Source organism: Schistocerca nitens, chromosome 7 (assembly GCF_023898315.1).
Source record: "Schistocerca nitens isolate TAMUIC-IGC-003100 chromosome 7, iqSchNite1.1, whole genome shotgun sequence".
NCBI lineage: Eukaryota > Metazoa > Arthropoda > Insecta > Orthoptera > Acrididae > Schistocerca > Schistocerca nitens.
The window spans coordinates 738,890-761,050 of NC_064620.1; the positions used below are offsets into that span (position 1 = coordinate 738,890).

A 22,161-nucleotide genomic window follows, 5' to 3' on the forward strand; every position below is an offset into this window, starting at 1 on the left:
AGGATGAAGAAGGCATTAGAGAGAGGAGATCAGAAAAAAAATAAAAGCCTTAATTTTCCACTGCTGCTACATATATAGTATAACTATTTGGCATATTCTCCTGCAAATTTAGAGCCCATTGTGCTACACTGCAGGAAAACACACACACACACAGACACACACACACACACACACACACACACACACACACACACACACACACAGACAAAGACACAGACAGAGAGAGAGAGAGAGAGAGAGAGAGAGAGAGAGAGTTCCGTTTGTTTACATGTTTGACAACTTCTCATGGGACTCCTGATCCACAACAGAATAAATTACACTACTATTTGTCACTTGTAGGTTAATTTAGTGCATCATCTCTGTTATAATACCTAACTATATACTTATGGTTCATCTAAAAGCAAGAAAAAAAGATTGAGGTTACAGCTTAAGGTCCTCTCACCATGGCCTTGGGACTATTTGAAGTGACTTAGGGACACCATGAAGCAAGATGATGAATGATGATTTGAATTCCTTTGCACTATTCTTTCATATTATGTGTTCACTGTTTCTGGAGTTCTAATAGATGAGCCCAGAGTAACAGCCCACCTAGTAGATACTTTAGCACCACTAAAAAGATAGAAAATGCCTGGGGTAAGGCTAAAATATGAGGCAATTGGAGGCTTTGTGGGATCTGACTCATTCAAAGAGACATGTGGAATATGTAGTTATGAATTAGGAGTGGCACAGGGCTCAACTAGTATATTCTACATGTTACATGGATGAAGAATTTTCGGTAGGCTATTCATGATTTCAAGAGTATGAAAAGATTATTTTGCAGAGTTTTTGTTTTACTGTGTGTTATGCCACAGACACCACTACGATCTACAGCTGTATGGAATACAAAAAAATGTGTTCACAACTTGATGCGATTAGACTTCAGTTGCACTATTACTGGCGACATGTGAAAAGTCGTGCTGGACCGGGACTCAAACACGGGTATCCCACTTTATGCGAGAGGTCGCCTTAACCTCTTTGGCTATCTGAGCACACGTGGTGACAGATTGAGATTTAGGTCGGTCCAGGAGGCATTCTCCGATAGCTCAAGCAGTGAAGATGACTGCTCACATACACTTGGAAATCTGGGTTTGTGTCCCAGTCCGGCACAAATTTTCATGTCACCAATAAATTGTGCAGCTGAAGTCTAGGGTATTCACAATTGTGAATATATTTCTTCTGTAGCGTGGAAAGAGTTCGTCAAAGTCCTGTTGAAGGATTAGGATCATACCTGGAGTACTGATCACTGGCTGGTTGGCAATGACAATTTGCTTGTTAGGTGTATGAGGACAAATGGCATGAGAGATCAATTTTTGTACTAGGTGTGCAGGGTGACAGTCATCATAATGGAAGAACTGATAGTGATTAGTGTGCCACTAATTAGCTCTATTCTTACATATTTTTTATTATTTAAGTATACAAAATATCACAGACAAAGTATTTAAAAGAAAATTATATGCTTTCTCCACTATTTTTGTAATATGTAGTTATTCAGAATAAAGGCTTCTACATTGACTTTTCCTATTTGTGCTAGATGAATCAACTGTATACAATCACACCCCTTCATTATAGCACATAAATTTAAATGAATTTAAATACACATGCTACTGGGCACAACACATGACAGCCACAAGATAAAGTGGTCTACCAACTGACACTACAGAATTCTGGTTCAATCAAAATGAAATACTGTGTGTCACAAACATAGACTTTTCTTTCTTGTGATCACAATGAATTTCATTTCGCATGTTTAGCACTGTAACACTTAACACCACCAACGGTTGAAGCCCTCGCATGCTTGGTAAGCACAGCGTTTACATTCATCTTTTCTGTTGCAACACGCCTGAAACAAAGATAACAAAATACAATTAGGGAAATTTGTTCAGAAACTTTTAATTTTTTAATGAAATAATTTGAAAAACTTATTTTGTGAAATAATAGTGCACTTAATTCAAAATAATACGTATGTAAATACACACATGCTTTGGTTAAAATGAGAAATATTTAGAAATATTACAGTTTTACTTCAGCTCCCCTGAGATGAATACATTGTTTTTACACACAGTCCCTTTGATCCCTTTTATTTATTCACACCGAAAGCAGTGTCAATTTGTAACACATGGAGGTTGTCATAATGCTTTGAGAATCCATCACCATAAAATGTCTTCATCTTTCTTTCCCTAGTTGAGTGTACAGTTTTATTGTAACCAATAGTCATGAAGTTTTTCTTGCAATAAGAGTGTTAAGTTTTATGTGATATCTTGGTTTAAAAATCAGGGCTTGAGTATAGCAAGCAAATGAGTGAAAGGTGCAGTAGTTACGCAGATATGAAGAGGCTTGCACAGAGAGAGAGTCAGAGCAGAAACACGAACCAAAGCAGTCTTTGGAGTGATAAGAACAATGTCTTCTTATTCTTTACCATCCATCCAAAGAACTAAGTTTCCAGTGCTCATAATCTTTGTCACTCTCCATGGGCTGCCGAGAATAATGAGATACACAGGCTTTTAGTATTCTATGCTTACTGACTGTGAATGTCCTCTTATATGAATCCAAGTTCGCTATTCTGTGTTGGAAAAGATATTTTTATTTTCCGTTACTTACAGCTAATGTCTTTACCAAATTAATGATGAAGCTCTTGCTTTTGGGACAATGTTCCACATGAAAAAATTTCGTGTATAAAATCACAATAGTTGAATATGCTTCCACGATAGCAATAAATAATATTCCCTTGACCACTACCAACTGACTATTCACATTAATTTCTGCTCAACTGGAATTCAGTCCGCTACCACTTTGTTCTTGCATTAACTGACTATTCTGTTGGTTCTTACGAGAATATGAATGGAAAAAAAAAAAAAAAAAAAAAAAAAAAACAACCCACACACACACACACACACACACACACACAATGCTGGTGTAATATTCTACACTGAAGCACCAAAGAAACTAATATAGGCATGTGTATTCAAATAGAGAGATATGTAAATAGGCAGAATACAGTATACGGTGCTGCGGTCGGCAATGCCTATATAATACAAGTGTCTGGTGCAGTTGATAGATCAGTTACTGCTGCTACAATGGCAGGTTATCAAAATTTAAGTGAGTTTGCACATGGCATTATAGTCGGCGCATGAGCGATGGGACAGAGCATCTATGAGGTAGCAATGAAGTGGGGATTTTCCTGTACGACCATTTCACGAGTGTACCATGAATATCAGGAATCTCGTAAAACATCAAATCTCAGACATTGCTGCGCTTAGAAAAAGATCCTGCAAGAACGGGACCAACCATGACTGAAGAGAAACAACCTTCCATAAACTGCTGCATATTTCAATGCTGGGCCATCAAGTGTCAGCATGCGAATCTTTCAATTAAGCATCATCGATATGGTCTTTCGGAGCTGAATGACCATTTGTGTACCCTTGATGACTTCACAAAACAATGTTTTATGCCTCACCTGTGCCCGTCAACAGCAACATTGGACTGTTGATGACTGGAAACGTGTTGCCTGGTCAAACGTGTCTCATTTCAAATTTTATCGAGCAGATAGACATGTATGGTACGGAGACAACCTCATGAACCCATGGACCCTGCATGTCAGCAGGGGACTGTTCAAGTTGGTGGAGGCTCTGTAATGGTGTGGGGTGTGTGCAGGTCGAGTGATATGGGATCCCCGATATGTCTAGATATGACTCTGACAGGTGACATGTACGTAAGCATCTTGTCTGATCACCTGCATCCCATTCATGTCCATTCCGACTGACTTGGACAATTCCAGCAGGACAAAGTGACACTCTACAGGTCCAGAATTACTACAGAGGGGCTCCAGAAAAACTCTTCTGAGTTTAAACACTTCCACTGGTCACCAGACTCCACAGACATGAACATTACTGAGCATACCTGGGATGTCTCGCAATGTGCTGTTCAGAAGAGATCTCTAAGCCCTCGTACTCTTTTGGATTTATGGACAGCCCTGCAGGATTTATGGCTGTCTATTCCCTCTGGCACTATTTCAGACATTAGTCGAGTCCATGCCATGTCATGTTGCGGCACTTCTGTGTGCTTGCGGAGTCCCTACACAATATTAGGCAGATGTACCAGTTTCTTTGGCTCCTCAGTGTATAATGGTTATTATTTTACAAACAGGTTTCCTGTTCTTATTCCATCAGGTACAAAGATAAATATGTGCGACAGAGAATTTTTTGTGGGATCAAAGATTGAGAAATAGTGCAATTATCGAGCATCTCACTTGGTTTCCAAAAGTGACAATTCTCAATGTTAGGATTAAAACACAGCAATTATTTCAGTAAATCTGCAGTGTAAAAATATGTATGTTGATAAAATATCTGACATATTAAATAATGAATAACATGACAAATCCTCCTTTCCACAAAAATTTTCTCTTGCCAATAATGCAACACAAGTTTCGAGCTTGCCTCCAGCAGTACAACGTTTGTAAATACGAGGGTCGTCCACAAAGTAAGTTCCGTTTCTATTTCTATCTATGATCGCAGTTCTGGGCATGTGCGGTAGTTACCCTGACTCAAGAAGATAGCGTTATGGAGATGTTTAGCAAACTCAATTGGCAGACTCTGCAAGAGAGGCGCTCTGCATCGCGGTGTAGCTTGCTGTCCAGGTTTTGAGAGGGTGCATTTCTGGATGAGGTATCTAATATATTTCTTCCCCCTACTTATACCTCCTGAGGAGATCACAAATGTAAAATTAGAGAGATTCGAACGCGCATGGAGGCTTTCCAGCAGTCGTTCTTCCCGCGAACCATACGCGACGAACAGGAAAGGGAGGTAATGACAGTGGCACGTAAAGTGCCCTCCGCCACACACTGTTGGGTGGCTTGCGGAGTATAAATGTAGATGTAGATGACATGTATGTGATTTTCAGATCGCTGCTGCCAACGTGTGCTTTGTAGTGTTTCTTTATAATGTCGGCCACAGTTGAAAATGCCGCCGTGTGTGAAATCAGATCTGGGATTTGTTTTCTAAATGCAAAGAAAGTTAAACCAAAGGAAATTCATCGGTAAATCTGCGAGGTTTACGGAAAAAAGGCTACGAGTGATTCAATGGTTAGAAGATGGGTCAGACTGTTCACTGAAGGACGTGATCAAGTGCAGTGGATGCCCGTCTGTGCTTACTGTTGAACTGGTTCACGCAATTGAAAAGATTAAGCACAACCGTAAGTTTACATTTAGTGCCCTTGCTATGAAAGTTCCGCAAAACTCACTATCACTAATTCATGAAATTTTTACTGAAAAACTGAAATCTGGAAACTTTGCTCATGTTGGGTACCCAAAATTCTTACTGAACAACACAAAAAACAACGGATGGGCAGAGCACTTCAGTTTTTGATACACTACAATGAAGAAGGTGATGGTTTTCTTTCTCGGATAGTCACGGGGGATGAAACTTGGGTACCGTATGACACCACTGAAACAAAACAGCAATCAATAGAATGGAGGCACACTTCATCCCCAACAAAGGTTAAGCCTAAGCCAATCTTGACACCTTGAAAAGTCATGTGCACCATTTTTTGGGACAGGACAAGCATTTTGCTGATTGATTTCTTAGCACGAGGCCAAACAATCAATGCACATGGTTACTGCGAGACCATTAAGAAATTGCACCACGCAATACAGAACAAGCACCAAGGATTACTGTCAAAAGGTGTAATTTTTTCCGCGATAATGCCCGACCTCACACAGCGAATGTGACCGAACAACTCTTACGGACGGGAATTTCACTGGGACACAGTTGATCATCCTCCGTACAGCCCGGACCTTGCTCCTAGCGACTTTTATCTCTTCTTACACCTAAAATCTGTCCTTGGTGGGCAACACTTCAACGATGATGATGATGAGCTGAAAGAATACGTTACCACATGGTTGAATACACAGGCGACAACCTTCTATGAAGAAGGCAAACAAACACTTATGCCACGCTATGACAAGTGCCTACAAAATTTCGGAAGCTATGTAGAAAAGTGGTTTAACAGTTGTAGATTTTTGTGAAATAAATATTTTTTCTGTATCTGCACACGTTTGTTTTTTTATAATCAAATAGAACTTACTTTGTGGACATACCTCATATGTTGTACGCTTTTATGCTTTGAGAGGTGGGTTCCTAGGCTCAAAAGAAGAGAAATTGATTTCATGAGCAGACACGTCCTACTTCTTGTTAGTACTGAGGTACTAGTACTGTATGAAAATGTACTGTGTATTTCAACCACAACACACTGTGGTGATATATTTGTTGTAGGAACAGCTGAACCATCCCTGCAATACTGAGAAAAGCTGTGGTGTCTCTTGACATATAATATACGGTGATCATTGTAATATAAGGTGATCATTTATGATAATATTATATGGTACATAGAAAGGATGAAAATTTAAAAAGGAAAGTTAGTAGTGAACATTGCGAAATGTGAAGCAGCTGGTCATGCACAAAATAATGATACAATATTCACACCAAGAAGAATGTAATCTGCTATTGATACAGGGTGTTTAAAAAAAAGTGTCTCATATTTCTATAGGAGGTGATAGTGGTCAAAATTAGAAGAATAGTTCCTTTAATTGTATTTCAGAAACCCTTACCTGTCGAGTAGTGGGCTGCTTCACTTGTGCCAAGTAATGTGCAGTATTCAGTGGAGTAGGCCATCACAAGAGATGCAAATCCTCAATCAATCATGGTGGTGAGGCATCAGGATCACTTCAGTATTAATGTATGGGCAGGAATTGTCAGTAACAGACTCACAGGGCGTTACACTTTACCAAACAGATTAACAGGTGCTGTGCATCATAGATTTCTGTAATGAAGTACCACTGCTACTGGAGAACGTTACCCTTGCAGAAAGACAATAATTGTGGTTTATGCACGACTGGACACCATCCAATTTTCTATAGATCGTGTGACAGTTCCTCCTGCAAAGTTTCAAGGGCGATGGATTGGTATAGGTGGTCTGGTTCATGACCTCTCCATACACTGGTCCTGAATCCACTGGGTTTCTGGCTATGAGGACATATAAAAGCTATGCCAAAACCATAGGAGCGCATGACCAAAGCATGTGACACGTCTAAATAGAGCCAGATGTATTTGAAAGAGTGCACAATTCACTGTGAAAAATGGCCGAAGAACACATCAGGATGCTTGGTAACAACAAGCAGCACTGCCTACAATATCTACTTCTACATAATACGCAGATGGGAATAAGAGGACAAATTCGCCCATGTCTCAATAGGTACTGGTTTCCAGACATATCCTAATAAGATCTTAATAATACTTTCATTACAGTTGCGAAAGATTGTAATTAGCCTATACAATTTGTATATCAGCAACTGCGGAAAAAGAGGTTGATAAACAAAGAAGACAATTTGTTCCTACTGTCGTTCACAATAAATGCAGTATGAGAACATGACATAGTCAATATATCCCTTTCACTTATAAACATTATAATAGGATGTTTTAACCTACAAGAACATCTACAGTAAGCTAAAGCTTGTTTTAATCTTTCTCAAGTTAGTGCAGTGAATAATTGAAGGAGAACAATGGGTATTGAGGACTAATAGCAAATACAGGGCTATTACAAATGATTGAAGCGATTTCATAAATTCACTGTAGCTCCATTCATTGACGTATGGTCACGACACACTACAGATACGTAGAAAAACTCATAAAGTTTTGTTCGGCTGAAGCCGCACTTCAGATTTCTGCCGCCAGAGCGCTCGAGACCGCAGTGAGACAAATTGGCGACAGGAGCCGAGAAAGTGCATGTCGTGCTTGAAATGCACTCACATCAATCAGTCATAACAGTGCAACGACACTTCAGGACGAAGTTCAACAAAGATCCACCAACTGCTAACTCCATTCGGGCGATGGTATGCGCAGCTTAAAGCTTCTGGATGCCTCTGTAAGGCGAAATCGACGGGTCGGCCTGCAGTGAGCGAAGAAACGGTTGAACGCGTGCGGGCAAGTTTCACGCGTAGCCCGCGGAAGTTGACAAATAAAGCAAGCAGGGAGCTAAACGTACCACACCCAACGGTTTGGAAAATCTTACGGAAAAGGCTAAAGCAGAAGCCTTACCGTTTACAATTGCTACAAGCCCTGACACCCGATGACAAAGTCAAACGCCTTGAATTTTCGGCGCGGTTGCAACAGCTCATGGAAGAGGATGCGTTCAGTGCGAAACTTGTTTTCAGTGATGGAGCAACATTTTTTCTTAATGGTGAAGTGAACAGACACAATGTGCGAATCTGGGCGGTAGAGAATCCTCACACATTCGTGCAGCAAATTCACAATTCACCAAAAGTTAACATGTTTTGTGCAATCTCACAGTTTAAAGTTTACGGCCCCTTTTTCTTCTGCGAAAAAAACGTTACAGGACACGTGTATCTGGACATGCTGGAAAATTGGCTCATGCCACAACTGGAGACCGACAGCGCCGACTTCATCTTTCAACAGGATGGTGCTCCACCGCACTTCCATCATGATGTTTGGCATTTCTTAAACAGGAGATTGGAAAACCGATGAGTCGGTCGTGGTGGAGATCATGATCAGCAATTCATGTCATGGCCTCCACGCTCTCCCGACTTAACCCCACAGAAAGAAATCGCATGGGGTTATGTGAAAGATTCAGTGTTTAAACCTCCTCTACCAAGAAACGTGCCACAACTGCGAGCTCGCATCAACGATGCTTTCGAACTCATTGATGGGGACATGCTGCGCCGAGTGTGGGAGGAACTTTATTATCGGCTTGATGTCTGCCGAATCACTAAAGGGGCACATATTGAACATTTGTGAATGCCTAAAAAAACTTTTTGAGTTTTTGTATGTGTATGCAAAGCATTGTGAAAATATCTCAAATAATAAAGTTATTGTAGAGCTGTGAAATCGCTTCAATCATTTGTAATAACCCTGTAATACTGAACTACTTAGGTAACAGTAGGTGCTGAAACTACATACTGTTGAAGATTAATTTACAGAAATTACAATTAAAACTTAACTAATTACATTAACTGAATACATCAAAAAATTGTTTCTTTTTAACAATTTCTTCTGCTACAAGCATTAAGTCCAATTATTTGTTTAAATAATTAAATTAATGTACATAGTTAAGCAAACAATACTTTTGACAAAACTGTTAATTACTTTGAAATTAATGAAGGGCTGGCTTTGCTAACATGTTTTGAAATAGAGCCATACAGATCCTTTAAGAATACTATTAGTTGTTCCTCCAAATGTTTATAATTAGTATAGAATTTATATTTGTCTATAAGTCAACAACACAATTTAAGTTATGAAACAATTACCAATTTCACCCTATAACTAAAGTTATTTATTTATTTGTCATTAGGCAACATTTGTTGAAATAGACAGATTTGACATTTCATTTGATAGTGAATCTAAAATTGGGAAACTATGTACATTCAGATTACATTACATGAGGATAAAGAAGAGATACATTATAATTCCTTAACATCATAGTTACTCTCTACTACATTCCAATTCCTTAACATCATAGATACACTTATCAGATAACAATTTGTGCAGCTGCTTCTTGAAGGCATCACCTTGTAGGTCTTTCACTGATGGTGGTAACTTGTTATATAATTTTAATCCTGTTTGTTTAAAGCTACTTTGGACCTTAGACAGCCTAGTAAAGTCTACATCAAGATTGTTTTTATATCTGGTACCATGTGAATGAACATATGTACCGGAAGGTAAGGTATGTATTTGTTTTTTTATGGAAAGAAGACACGTTTTTATATACAGAGAAGGTGATGTTAAGTTCCTTAAAGTGCTTTCGATATGATTCTTGGCTTTTAATACCTGTAATTGCTCTAATTGCTTTCTTCTGACACATGAACACTGTCTGAGCACCAGTTGAGTTGCCCCATAATTTTATTCTGTACTGTATTCAAAGAAGGCATAATAAGAAGATAAAAGTTGTTTTCTGCTAACTAATGTTTTTAGTTTCCTTAACTAAAAGACTACTCTAGATAGTCTGGTACATATGTTAATTTCGGGTCCAGGTGGATTCCTAGAAATCTTACAGTTACTAACTAGGAAAAGTCAAAATAAATTAGAAAATCAATTACATACATAAAACTAAGCAAAACTGAGGGCCAACCTTGAACTTTTATGAAAGTGCAGATTATACTCACGTGTGTTAATGGCAATTAGTTAAAATTGAAAAAATTAATTTTAAGGAGACAGATGGCAAAAGAAGACAGGAAGTAAAAATATCCCAGCTGACTTCGTCACAACAGGGCAAAGCAGGAAGCTCGAGTAACGAGGCTACTGGTAGCAGCCCAACCCAGCGCACTTAGGGAGCAAGTAGGTGGATTACTGACAGTGGCACAGCAGTCAGCGTGGCAGGTAGCAAGCACATTTGCTACAATCAAAGGGTTAAGACTTCCTGTGAGTCAGTTATAGACCTCTAGCGCTATTGCCCGAGGCGTATTTGATATGACCGAGTTTTGGGTCTCTGACTAATGTGCTTGGGTCATTAATAAACAAATTCGTTTGAAGATTTGGAAGCTCATTTATAAAGTGAGGAACAGAGGAGGACACAGAACTGAAGCTTGTGATACGTCTCATACTGCGGAGCAGGTTCTCACTCTAACTCTCTACTCTTTTATATGAGGGCAAAAGACGTCCCATGTCAAAGAGGTGCAAGAATTGTTAAATGCTTCTGTTTATCAAGCAGAGTTCTATAGTCTACACAACTTCTGGCAATATCAAGTATATTAATAATACAAAAATATTCATATTAATGTATTTTTTGAACTTACTCAATGTATGGATATATTTCATTCAATGTCCACCTCTCTCGAGTTTGAAACAGAATACGGAATCTTTCATTTATGTCCTCAGGCAGATCAACTTCAGGAAAATGCCAAATAACTTCTGGTTTGCAATCCTTCTGCATCAGAGCTATTCCATCAAGGTATTCCACTTTTGTCTCCATACCTTTGAAAAAGAAAATTACAGAAAATACAGTATCTAAAAATGAAAACTGCTTCCTTCCACACGGTTTTACATGTTTCTTCATTGAAATGTATCAAGAACCCTGTACTATTTTCACAACAATGAGAAATATTAAGAAGTATCTTACACTGGTAAAATATTATACAAAATTCTTAGAAATGATGACACTGCATTGTATCTGTTGCAAGACAAAGACTGCACTCCTAACTGAGGAATGCACTCTCCGACAAAGACACTGAAAAATAATTCTAGCATTAATTTACTGTTTATTAATATGAGTGCTAAAAAGTTAATAAAAATATATTGTGCCAATATCAAAAGTCTCATTCCTGATGATGTATGATGAGAGAAAATGGATTATAATACAAATGTAATTACAGTGATTATGTTCCAGGACAACAGTAGCACGATAAATCTATTAAAAACAGTTCAAATTTAGTAGTAAAGTTTTGGTAGAATGTAAATAATTTAGGAGTAGAAGAGACTGCTCACTGGGCAACAGAAGCATTGAGTCATCGACAGGCACACACAACAGAAAAAGAAAGCTTACTAATTTGCTGAGCTAGAATTTGCGCATGATACACACTATATATGACCATACACCACCCCGCAACTTACTACCTGTTGAGAGAGAGAGAGAGAGAGAGAGAGAGAGAGAGAGAGAGAGAGAGAGAGAGAGAGAGAGAGAGAGAAGGGGGGGGGGGGGGGAGATTGCCTCTTATCTTGACAAAGGACTTATTCCAAGAACTTATTCCATCTGAAAGCTAGCAAGTTTTCTTTCTCTTCTGTGTGTGACCGTCGGTGACTCAACTCTTCCGCTATTTGGTGAGTGTTCTCCTTTATTGTTAAATTAAAAAAACAATTCAGTTAGTGAGAAAGCATGACAATTTATTAGTTAAGGTGGAAACTCATTGCATAGTAAAACTGTTAGGACAAATCTTTTTAAATGCAAGCCAACTACATTACATGAGAATAATTGAAAAATTGAAGTAATAATAACTAAACCAGTGGCAATAACCCCACATTGTTAATGAGCTCAACCAAATAAATAGCAACACTTGCAGTGGACTGGGTATGAAGAGATACATACACAATTACAATTCTCTCTCTCTCTCTCTCTCTCTCTCTCTCTCTCTCTCTCTCTCTCTCTCCTCCCCCCCCCCCACTCCCAAGTGAATAGTTTTAAGATGTGACAGTGGAACACACAATTCTCGAACAAGGAATGGAGGAAGAAAAGGTAAGCCACCTACTGGAAACTATGAGGACTGAGACAGACGCAAAGCGCTAAACACTACAAAAGATGTGCAGTAAGAAGCACAACTTACCCTAAGTTTTCGGTAGAACTAGAGCTTAACTTTTACTGTGGCAAGAATGAGAATAATTAAGGTTCTTTTAATTCCAAAGCAATATATTATGTTTATTCAAGGAATCAACAATTTGGTTATGGAAGGAAATGTAGCAGGTGAATGTTTCAAGCGAAGACCAAGATTTGCTACAGTACACAGGTTCAAATGGATGAAAGCTGCAGTAGTAGTGCAGAGATGATTGATTAGCCTGGAGAACATCAAGCCAGACTGAAGATCACAGCAACATATCGCAGTCTAACAATTGTAGTGTGTCCATACACAAGCAGGGCAAACACATCTACATCTACAACTATACTTTGCAAATCACTATGAAGTGCAAGGCAGAAGGTACATCCCATTCAGCCAGCTATTAGCGTTCCCTTCTGTTTCATTCACTTACTGAGTGGGGGTATAATATATATATTTTTAAATGTCTCTGTGCTTGCTGTAGTTAAACTAATTTTGTCCTCACGATCCCTATGTGAGCAATACATAAGGGGTTGTAGCCAGTTCTTGGGTCTATGTAAGTAGCTTCCTCCGGAAAGTTTATGTATGTCTTCACGAGTCTACCAGTTCAGTTTGTCAGTTAACGAGCATTGTGCTCTCATTTAAAGAGTCAGCCTACAGGAATTGTGAAACGAACCGTGTCGTCAAGGACCGCATGCCACAAAGGGCGCAGATTCACCACGAGATGGTGAAACTCACAGGCGTCTATTGTCTATTGAGGCCTAGGCGCTGCAGTGTGCGAGTGAGACAGACGAGAACCTACATTATAGGGAAAATCAGTAGAAGGCTTCTGTGGCCAAGGAGAAATAGCAGTGTTAAATATGGTGGACCTAAGGTCGACCATAAAGGGAAACAGCTATGAAAACTATTTAATTCTGTAGTAATTCAGGGAATTGAGCCACAGTTATTTTAATCTATCATCCTTTATAAATTTTCATGGTGACCCCAACAAAACTTGAATATTGATCAAATCTTTAATAGTTTAGGATATACTGTTAAAGTGAAATTAACAAGTTTTGTAACAAAGACGTGAATGCTAAAATCTGAACGCTTTGGTTGACCCTAACGATCAACATTGCATACAGAAGTGCATCATTAAAATGACAAACGTTGTAAATATCAACTCTGTATATTTATTTGTTTAAAAGATATACTATATTTTAATCACCAGTATTTTCAGTTAAGCATCAGATCATCATTTCCTCCACACAAAACACATTGAACGATGACAGCATGACACCTTATTGAATCATTGAAACTAAAGTTTATTACTGGTGTTTTTCTCTCATTTATGTTTAATTGCTACAATATTATTCTGTTGCAGCGATTCTTTGTTAGAGTATCAGCTCTCAGTCAAAACTACAAAAACTTAAGTCAAAACTAAAACACTGAAAAATTCCTGGAATTCTAGAAAGTTCCAGGGTTTTTCCCAGTTTTCTCCCGGCTGAAAAAATTCCCACAATTTTCCCAGATTTCTCGGTTGTCCTGGGGTGTATATATCCTGTAGCAACATAAACTGCTCAATAATAGTTTGGACCAACCTCATGGCTTGTGCAATCTAAATCCCTCAACCCCCCCCCCCCCACCCCCACCCTCCCTCTCCCAAGACATCTTTCTCAATACTTTTTGACTACAGGAAATAAATACGAACAGCCTTGTGTGGATTTGTGTACAGGGGTAAAAGTAAATCTGCATGCTCCATTGCTTTCCTCAGGTATGAAGTGCCACAGATTCAGCAGGGAGCCGAGTCAGTCTTGTTTTGGGCTGGTCTCGTGTACAGATGACAAGGGTAATTTGAGGATTACGCAGTATTGGGATAGGATTCATCAACCAAAAGTAAAGACCTTTCGAAATTTACAGTACATCACTGCACGAACCCTCGTCATATGTTGGACAACCTCAGGAAAGCTGTCATTTAAGATTGAAACAGGCTTGAGCAGTAACATCTTGACTACTTTATGGGCAGCATGCCAAGGAGGTACAAGCTTATTACTGTGCACGGGGGAGGAGTAACGTGGTACTGAATGTTATCCAGCTGCAGATTTTGTTCACTTTTGAAGAGACTGACTTCATATTATTATTGTTCTGTTTTATTTAAACAAATTAATTATTCTTTCACACCTGCTTCCCTTGAACCTAAGTCCACAAACATTTTCAAATATGCAAGCACTGTAAAACGTTTTTTCGAGAAGTTTTTTTATATTTTATTTAGAGTTAATGGATAATAAGATAAATGGTCAAAAAGCACACTCTTTACAACGTTGGCAGTTTCTAAATTTATACAGGCAAACTGTGTTTATCTCTTTGGAAAATCCAGGATGGAATAATGACAGTGTTATGAAAAGGATAAATTGCTATTCACCATATAATGGAGACGTCGAGCCACAGACAAGCACAGCAAAAAGACCACTAAACATAAGCTTTCGGCCACTAGGCCTTCTTCTGAAATAGACAACATACACACATACAATCATTCAAATGCATCTCACACACACGACCACTGTCTCTGACTGCGGGGGCCATACTCTGTGTCTGGTCATGTGTGTGTGATCTGCATTTGCATGAATGTGTGTGTATGTTGTCTATTTTGAAAAAGGCCGTCTGGCCAAAAGCTTACGTGTTCAGTAGTCTTTTTGTTGTGCCTGCCTGCGACTCAACATCTCTGCTATACGGCGAGTAGACCTATCTTTTTCATGATATTGTGCTTGTCTCTCTCATTCTCATCCCCCCCCCCCTCCCCTCTTTTTTGACAAAGAAGAAGTTACAAGAATTTTTGGCATCAACTGACTCAGAGCGTTATTAAATGAGAATATTACCTTCTGGAACACACTGTCCCCACGCCAGCATGAAGTCTTGCAGGTTGAACTGCCCAGCTGGGCGCAGCAAAACTTCTGCTAAAAACCTGCACACTTCTCTTTCACGTAACTTGTACAGTGGGTTCCCTGCAAAATGAAAAAGGTAAACATTTTACACATAAGCACAACAGAATGCTTACTAAACTAGGGCAACATTTTTAAAAATTCAACCCTTCGTCTATGAACTTCATAATGCTTCTGTCCACAAGTTAGGACCATTCTTCATGATTTAAAGAAAATCTGGTGGACTTGCCAGATCTGCCTGCTCAAAGCCTGACTCTAATCTCACTAAACCTAGAAGAGTAAATGGCAGTTCACACACTATGGTATGTATGAACACATCACATCTGCACATAGCAAACAGTGTATGTGAACTGCAAACACAGCAAATCTGGCACATTAAATGATCTAGCTCTTGTGTTTGTTCGGTCTATTGCTTCTAATGTTTGTGTGCACTGAATTCTAAAACAGCTGATACTTGTCTTTGTTGCTGGGAGTTAATTGTCGAATTTATTATAATAATATAAGAGTGACATGTGTTTGTGGGAAGCAAACAAGAAGAATACAGCGACTGGGATCAGAAGGCAGCTATTTGTAGATCTTTAATCCAAAAAATGAGAGCAGTTGACCCAGCTGAAAAAGGAATGACAATAAAAAAGGAAATTCAAGTGCGTTGTATACTGCATACAGTCAAGTAAAATAGAGAAGTCCATTCAAATAAAGGTACTTTACTCACTTTCAAGAAAATTTTCTTCACAAGTGTGTATATCTTTGGGTTTGCCATGTAGTTTGTGAATTAAATGAATGTGGAAAACCTGCCATCACTTAAGAAGTCAGTGTCTTGATCATTCAGACTGTTGTTTCTGCTGCGGACACATTGTTTACAAATTTTTTCCGGTGGGAAGTTGCAAATACTGGCCGCAGAGGAACTTATATTACAATGCTAGTCCTACATTGGGTCTATGAGGTGTGATCAAAAAGTAATGGGATTTTTTGTTTTCTTAAAGAATCTTTATTTATTCATCAACATCGATTTTGTCCCCTTTAAAGTAACCCCCCTCAGATATAATACATTTATGACAGCACTTTTTCCAATCTTTGAAGCTCTTCGGAAACTCACTTTTCACTGTGGTGTTCAACTCCTTCAGCAATTCTGTCTTTATTTCATAAATGGTGGCAAAATGACATCCTTTCATGGTTTCCTTCAGCCTCAGGAATAGAAAGAAGTTGCAGGGGGCCATGTCCAGTGAGTACGGTGGTTGAGGCAACATAATGGTTTTGTTTTTGCCAAAAAATCATGAACAAGCATTAGATATGAGCGGGAGGATAGTCGAAAATTTCCAGAAGTGATTTTATCACAATTCTGGTTGTTTTCTTCAAATTGCTTTATGCAAATAGTGCACAACTTCCGGGTAGTATTCCATACTGACCGTACAATCGCACGTCATGAACACACAATGCACTACCCCATTGCAATTGAAGACAACAGTGAGAAGAACCTTCATAAATGATCGAACTTATCAATTTTTATCGGTTTTGGCTCTTCAGGCAGTTTCCACTGGGACAATTGGGCTTTGGTTTTGACATCATACCCGTAATTCCTCAGCAATGTCTACGTGATGTCGTTTCTGGTCTAAATTCAATCATTTTGGAACAAACTTCGCTGCTACAAGTTCCCTGCAAAAAGAAGAAGAAGAAGGAGGAGGAATTGCTTTGCATGATCCGAAGGATATGTCAACATCATCAGCAACCTCTCTGATGGTGACTCGCTGATTTTCCAGGGCCAATTTCTTTCACATTGCCATCAATAATTGATGTGCTAGGGCTTCCAGGACAGTCATTATTGTCGTCATGAACGTCTTCTCAACCCTCTTTGAAACATTTATTTATACCACATGTGAATGCTTCCTCACTCATAGTTGATTTGCCAAAAACCACTGTCAGCATTTCGAATGCAGTACTGTACTTTGTTCCATTTTGAAGCAAAATTTAACACACATTCTTTGAGCCATTTTTTTAAAGTAAATATTCAGCAAGCATTCTAAAACACATATAACCTTCTTGACTGTCAACAAGAAATTTAGTATTCAAACCAGCTGACAATGCAAACATACACAAGGAACATGTGTACCAAGACAAAAAAAGGTTTCGAAAATTAGATGTATAAAGCCCGTGAAATTAAAAAAATCGTGTTACTTTTTGATCACACCTCGTAAAATATCCACTGCGAGAGTACAGCCATTTTATGCTATGCGTTCTTTCATACACCAACAGATGGTGGGCCAGCAATACACTGAAAGTGTACCTTGTGGATGTAGGAGATGTCCAACAATTTATTTTATGCATAGATAAATCTTAATGTGTATCGGACTTACTATGGTGATGGTCGCTTGGTAGATCAGTCCACGAACACAGTTGCCAAAAAGTATTCCCAAGTTTCAGAAGAAATCTAAAATGAAGACTGTAACAATTTTGTTGAAAGCCTACCTCCTAAATCCAATACTGTAATAGTAGCAAATGGAAGCCAAATATACTAATATTTAAATCATCATAATTTTCAGAATGAACAGCACTGGGGATTTAGAGGTATTTGGCTACAAAATGTAAGATAAAATTTTTGAGGAACAAAACTCAGAGAGCAAATGTGTGCTAATACCAATATTCCTGGCAAATTAAAACCACATCACATCAGAACTCTTTGCCACATCCTTGCCAATGCTTTAGCAATGAGTTCTTGTTATAAATAATTATCATAGAAAACTTGCATGTCTTCACTAATAACACAGTAATAGCAATTTTGTGATTTCAAATGTCCAGTACTCACCAGCACTGTCCATTTTTCCAGTGGGCTCTGCATACCATTCGAAACACTGGCTTAATATTTCAGGTGGAACTAATTCACTCAAACTCTCCAATGTCTCATATTTGCTGACACTATCCAGTGGCCAAGAGTTGTGCTCAACAAGATTTAATATCTGGGTCACAATTCGAAAATGATAGTCATGTTCCAAAATACGCCAGAAACCTAGGGGGAAAAAAAGAAAAAAGAAAAAAAAGAAAAAAAAAAGAAAAGAAAAAAAAGAAAAGAGAGAAAAAATAAAATAAATTAAGATGCCAGACGCTGTCACTTTTTTCTCTGCCAATCTTGACTGAATGCAATCCATAATTTGTGGTTAGACAGCCAAGAATCAAAATGTACTGAAATTTGGAATTTTTCCAAAAAGCATACTACAGGGAAACATTTTATAACCCTCTTAAGAAAATTCTACACAGACATAATATCATAGTCTCACCATACTGCTAACAGGACACTTGAAAATTATCTGCAAACTGTTACATTTAAAGAAGAAATCTTTTCGTAAAAGAATCTCCTTCTAAGACTTTACTCATCTCATTGTAGAAGACTGTCTTACCACTTTCTGCACAACAGTCAGTAACAACAATGAAATCTTCATTAATTAATTCCTAATGTCATTAACAAAAAATTCACAATGTAACAAGTTACAAAATTAACCACCACAAAACATTACTTATTGTTGGCCAAACTGCCTCTGCTGCAACTTTTTTGGCATAATAGGTTCCCAAAATTTTACAATCCCTTTAATTTCTAAAAATTCCATTAACATTATGAACAGCAAGTTTTCGACAAAGCAGATTTCAACCTGCATGAAACGGTCACCAATGTAGTGAATCTGAGACTCAGGTATGTAGTAGCAACCAATGTTTGGTCAGTGTTAGAAATCTGGTGACTAGCCACCAAACATCACTCAGATCTCGGCTATATGCCTTGCACCGCTGGATATAGTCCTGCTTCATAAATCTCCACTTGTTACAGTCTTAAAGCACAAACATACATGTGTTCCTGCAGGTTTTCTAATGGGATTTACCCACCTTCCACCAGGAAGTTGTCATGGTCTTTTCTTATCTCTAAGAATCCAGCAAAGAATTTTCTTAGTCCACCTATCCTCCATTTTTTAAAATTAATTAAAACAGTCTAGAAAAATCCAGGATGGTAATTAACAATATTATGAAAAGGAAACTTGCTACTCACCACACACTGAGTCTTAGATAGGCACGACAAAAAGACCGTCACAAATAAAGCTTTCAGCCCGTAAGGTTACACACACACACACACACACACACACACACACACTCTCTCTCTCTCTCTCTCGACGAAGGCTGAAAGCTTTGTTTGTGACTGTCTTTTTGTTGTGCCTATCTGCGACTCAGCATCTCCATTATATGGTGAGTAGCAACTTGTCTTTTCATAAAATTATTATAACAGTCTACATTGCACTCACTTTGTCACGAGTCTCTAAAATATCCATCTCATTTTCATCACAGCCACACTTACTTCTTGTACTCCAATCAGTTCCTTGGTCCATCTGTTGGCTCTTCTCTCTCTCCTAATAATTTCCGACATGCTGTGGGTGGAGACATTTAAAGAAATGGTGGAACATTACACTGTTGTTGTTATTTTGTGATGCCAACTTTATGCTCACTATTTGTTCCCTTGAGTTCCCATTAGTCAGTTCTCACTTGCACCACACAACAAGATAACCTAAAATAGTATTAATACTGTAATTTTCAGTCTGTAGTTGACATTTCACCTCCACCTACTGAAGAATATGATGCTAAATGCTTTTCTGTTCTTATTAATAATATGAAGCGAAACGTTTTTGGGTAAAAATTACTCTCCTTTCAGTAGATAATTTACAGATCATTCTACTATACTGATTTTTACTGATAAATAATATTTCCACATCGAAAGCACCTGGTGTGTTTTGTTTATGGAGCCTACTTTAGCTCCATATTTCACCATTAATAACCTCATTAAATACCAGTTAGTTCACTGTTATTTCTACTCGCTCTAAAGTGAAAAGTTCTAGTACCATTCCACTCGTCACATGGTGTTCCACACAGGTGGTACAAAATATGATAAAGGTAAATATAAAAATCAGAAAAGCACTTATATAAAGTTACTTTAAGTCTCATGTAGTTATTACACAAAAGTTCAATTACAAAAACCTTGAAAACCGATAATACTGTGCCTTTCATGACAATTTAAAACTGCAGGTACCCGAGACATACGACCTCACTATCATGAATTCACACAGCAGAAACTAGCTGTATCAGAGTGTACGTATTCCATTTCACACTTGTTCACCTGTGTGTAGGTCATCTACACAATTCCTTCACAACTGCTGCATTGACCAGGAACCAAAGAATGCTCTTGGGTGCCAATGGTGTACGGAACAGCTGTCCTTTATCACAGAAATAATCACTCTATTAGAGATTAAGAAAAGTATCTAGCATAATCCAAAATTTATCATGGCTTTCCCAATTTGGGCACTAAAAACTAATCCCTGTTTTCCTCTACAGTGGAGGGTGGTTGTTCAGTGAAGCTGGTACAAGCTCCACGCTCTAGTAGCAATCTTTCACCCCCAAACTGGCCTGTTCAAAACACCTTGTATCTCAGAATGATATGGTTACAAAGTTAAAATTTGGTTCAGCTTCATTAATGTATTTACTATGGTGCCAAAACTTCCAGATTCTAGGTAAATTTAAAGGGACTGCCAATTTACAATGTTTTCTAGTTTTACTGCAAAAAATTTACATTTTTCTTAACACTTTAAGGATACCTTAAAGTGACCTGTGGGACAATGATTTTTTTTTTTTTTTTTTTTTTTTTTTTTTTTTTTTTTTTTTTACACTTAATGACACATATCATACACTTTCACGTTTGTAGTTGCTGTATCCAGCACACTTCAAAATTATGAAAAAGTTGAATTACTCAGAAATTACTAACTGGTTTGAGGTAGAACTAAGGATTCTTTACTTTTAAATTAACCTGGACATAATGAGACAGATTTTTATATATGTAATAAAACACTTGATTTTTGTGATGGGCTATTGTGGTCACTACCCCAACACTGCTGAGTCACATTTTGTGCAGCCTGCTACTTGGAGTAAGAGGAAACCCCATATCCTCTGTGCTTCCCTCCATTGCTTGCTGAGCAATCCTCAGACTTTTAATTAATGATTCTCACATTATACACCCATGTCTCAGTGCCATATGTCAATACTGGTAAGACACGCCAGTTGTTAATGTTTCTTTTCAGATATATCAGAAGCTTAGTTTTTAAAACTCTGGCTACTTTACCAATCACGCTTTACAACATATTTACTTTTTTATTTCTTTACATGTCCATGAAATCATCGTCTTTTCTAACTCCCCTAAATTCAAAATCCATCAACTGGCTCTGTGACTTCACTGTTAAACTGTGCTATTATCTGTTTGATACATTTGTTATATAGTAAGTTTGCCTTACAATAATAAATTTTCAGATCTTTCAAGTTGCTCAACTGAGTTCTCCCATTTTGTCATTGACATTTATCTGCTTTAGAGGCCAACAAAACAAGTCATCCACAAAATTAAGGTAGGGTAGTTCAGATATGTTTCATTACTATGTATATCTGCTTCATTTTTCCAGTTTGAGGACTTGCAAGTTTCCTTAACATCTCATTATAACAGATTTCGCAATATGGAATAATCTTGTGTTAAACCTCTATCAAACATTATATGCTTGACAAATACCATACGATATGCAATAAAATCTACAAAAGCAATGGTGACATTCAATTTACACTCAGCTTCTTCACACAAAATTTTATGTGCTTTCTGTTTGGCAGTCATACAATTAACAGCTACAACTTAACACATGACCAGTTGACATTTTCCATTGCAACACAATGGATTTTCCCTAACTATCTCTTTCATAACACTCTCTTCTGAGAAAATTTAAATGGTTGTGAACTGATGTTAAAGGACAGATTAACATATTTATAAATAGTCTTCCCTGTGATGTCAAGCATATGTACACTCTTAAAACCAAAATACGTCACCAAACTATATGCCTT

General features: G+C 38.0%; 1 protein-coding gene across 2 annotated transcripts in view; it reads right to left on the minus strand.

The window, feature by feature from the left end:
* Nucleotides 1-1,503: 1,503 nt before the first annotated feature.
* Nucleotides 1,504-22,161, minus strand: part of LOC126194898 (sister chromatid cohesion protein DCC1) — a 118,669-nt gene continuing 98,011 nt past the window's right edge. Inside the window, exons 5-8 of one of the 2 annotated variants that reach the window (XM_049933252.1) lie at nt 18,065-18,265; nt 15,202-15,327; nt 10,838-11,015; nt 1,504-1,879 (exon numbers count right to left, since the gene is read on the minus strand). In XM_049933252.1, the coding sequence (XP_049789209.1) occupies nt 1,774-1,879; nt 10,838-11,015; nt 15,202-15,327; nt 18,065-18,265 (611 nt within the window). In that variant the 3' untranslated portion in view covers nt 1,504-1,773. The remainder of the gene's footprint in view (nt 1,880-10,837; nt 11,016-15,201; nt 15,328-18,064; nt 18,266-22,161) is intronic. The other variant, XM_049933253.1, reaches the window with a different exon arrangement.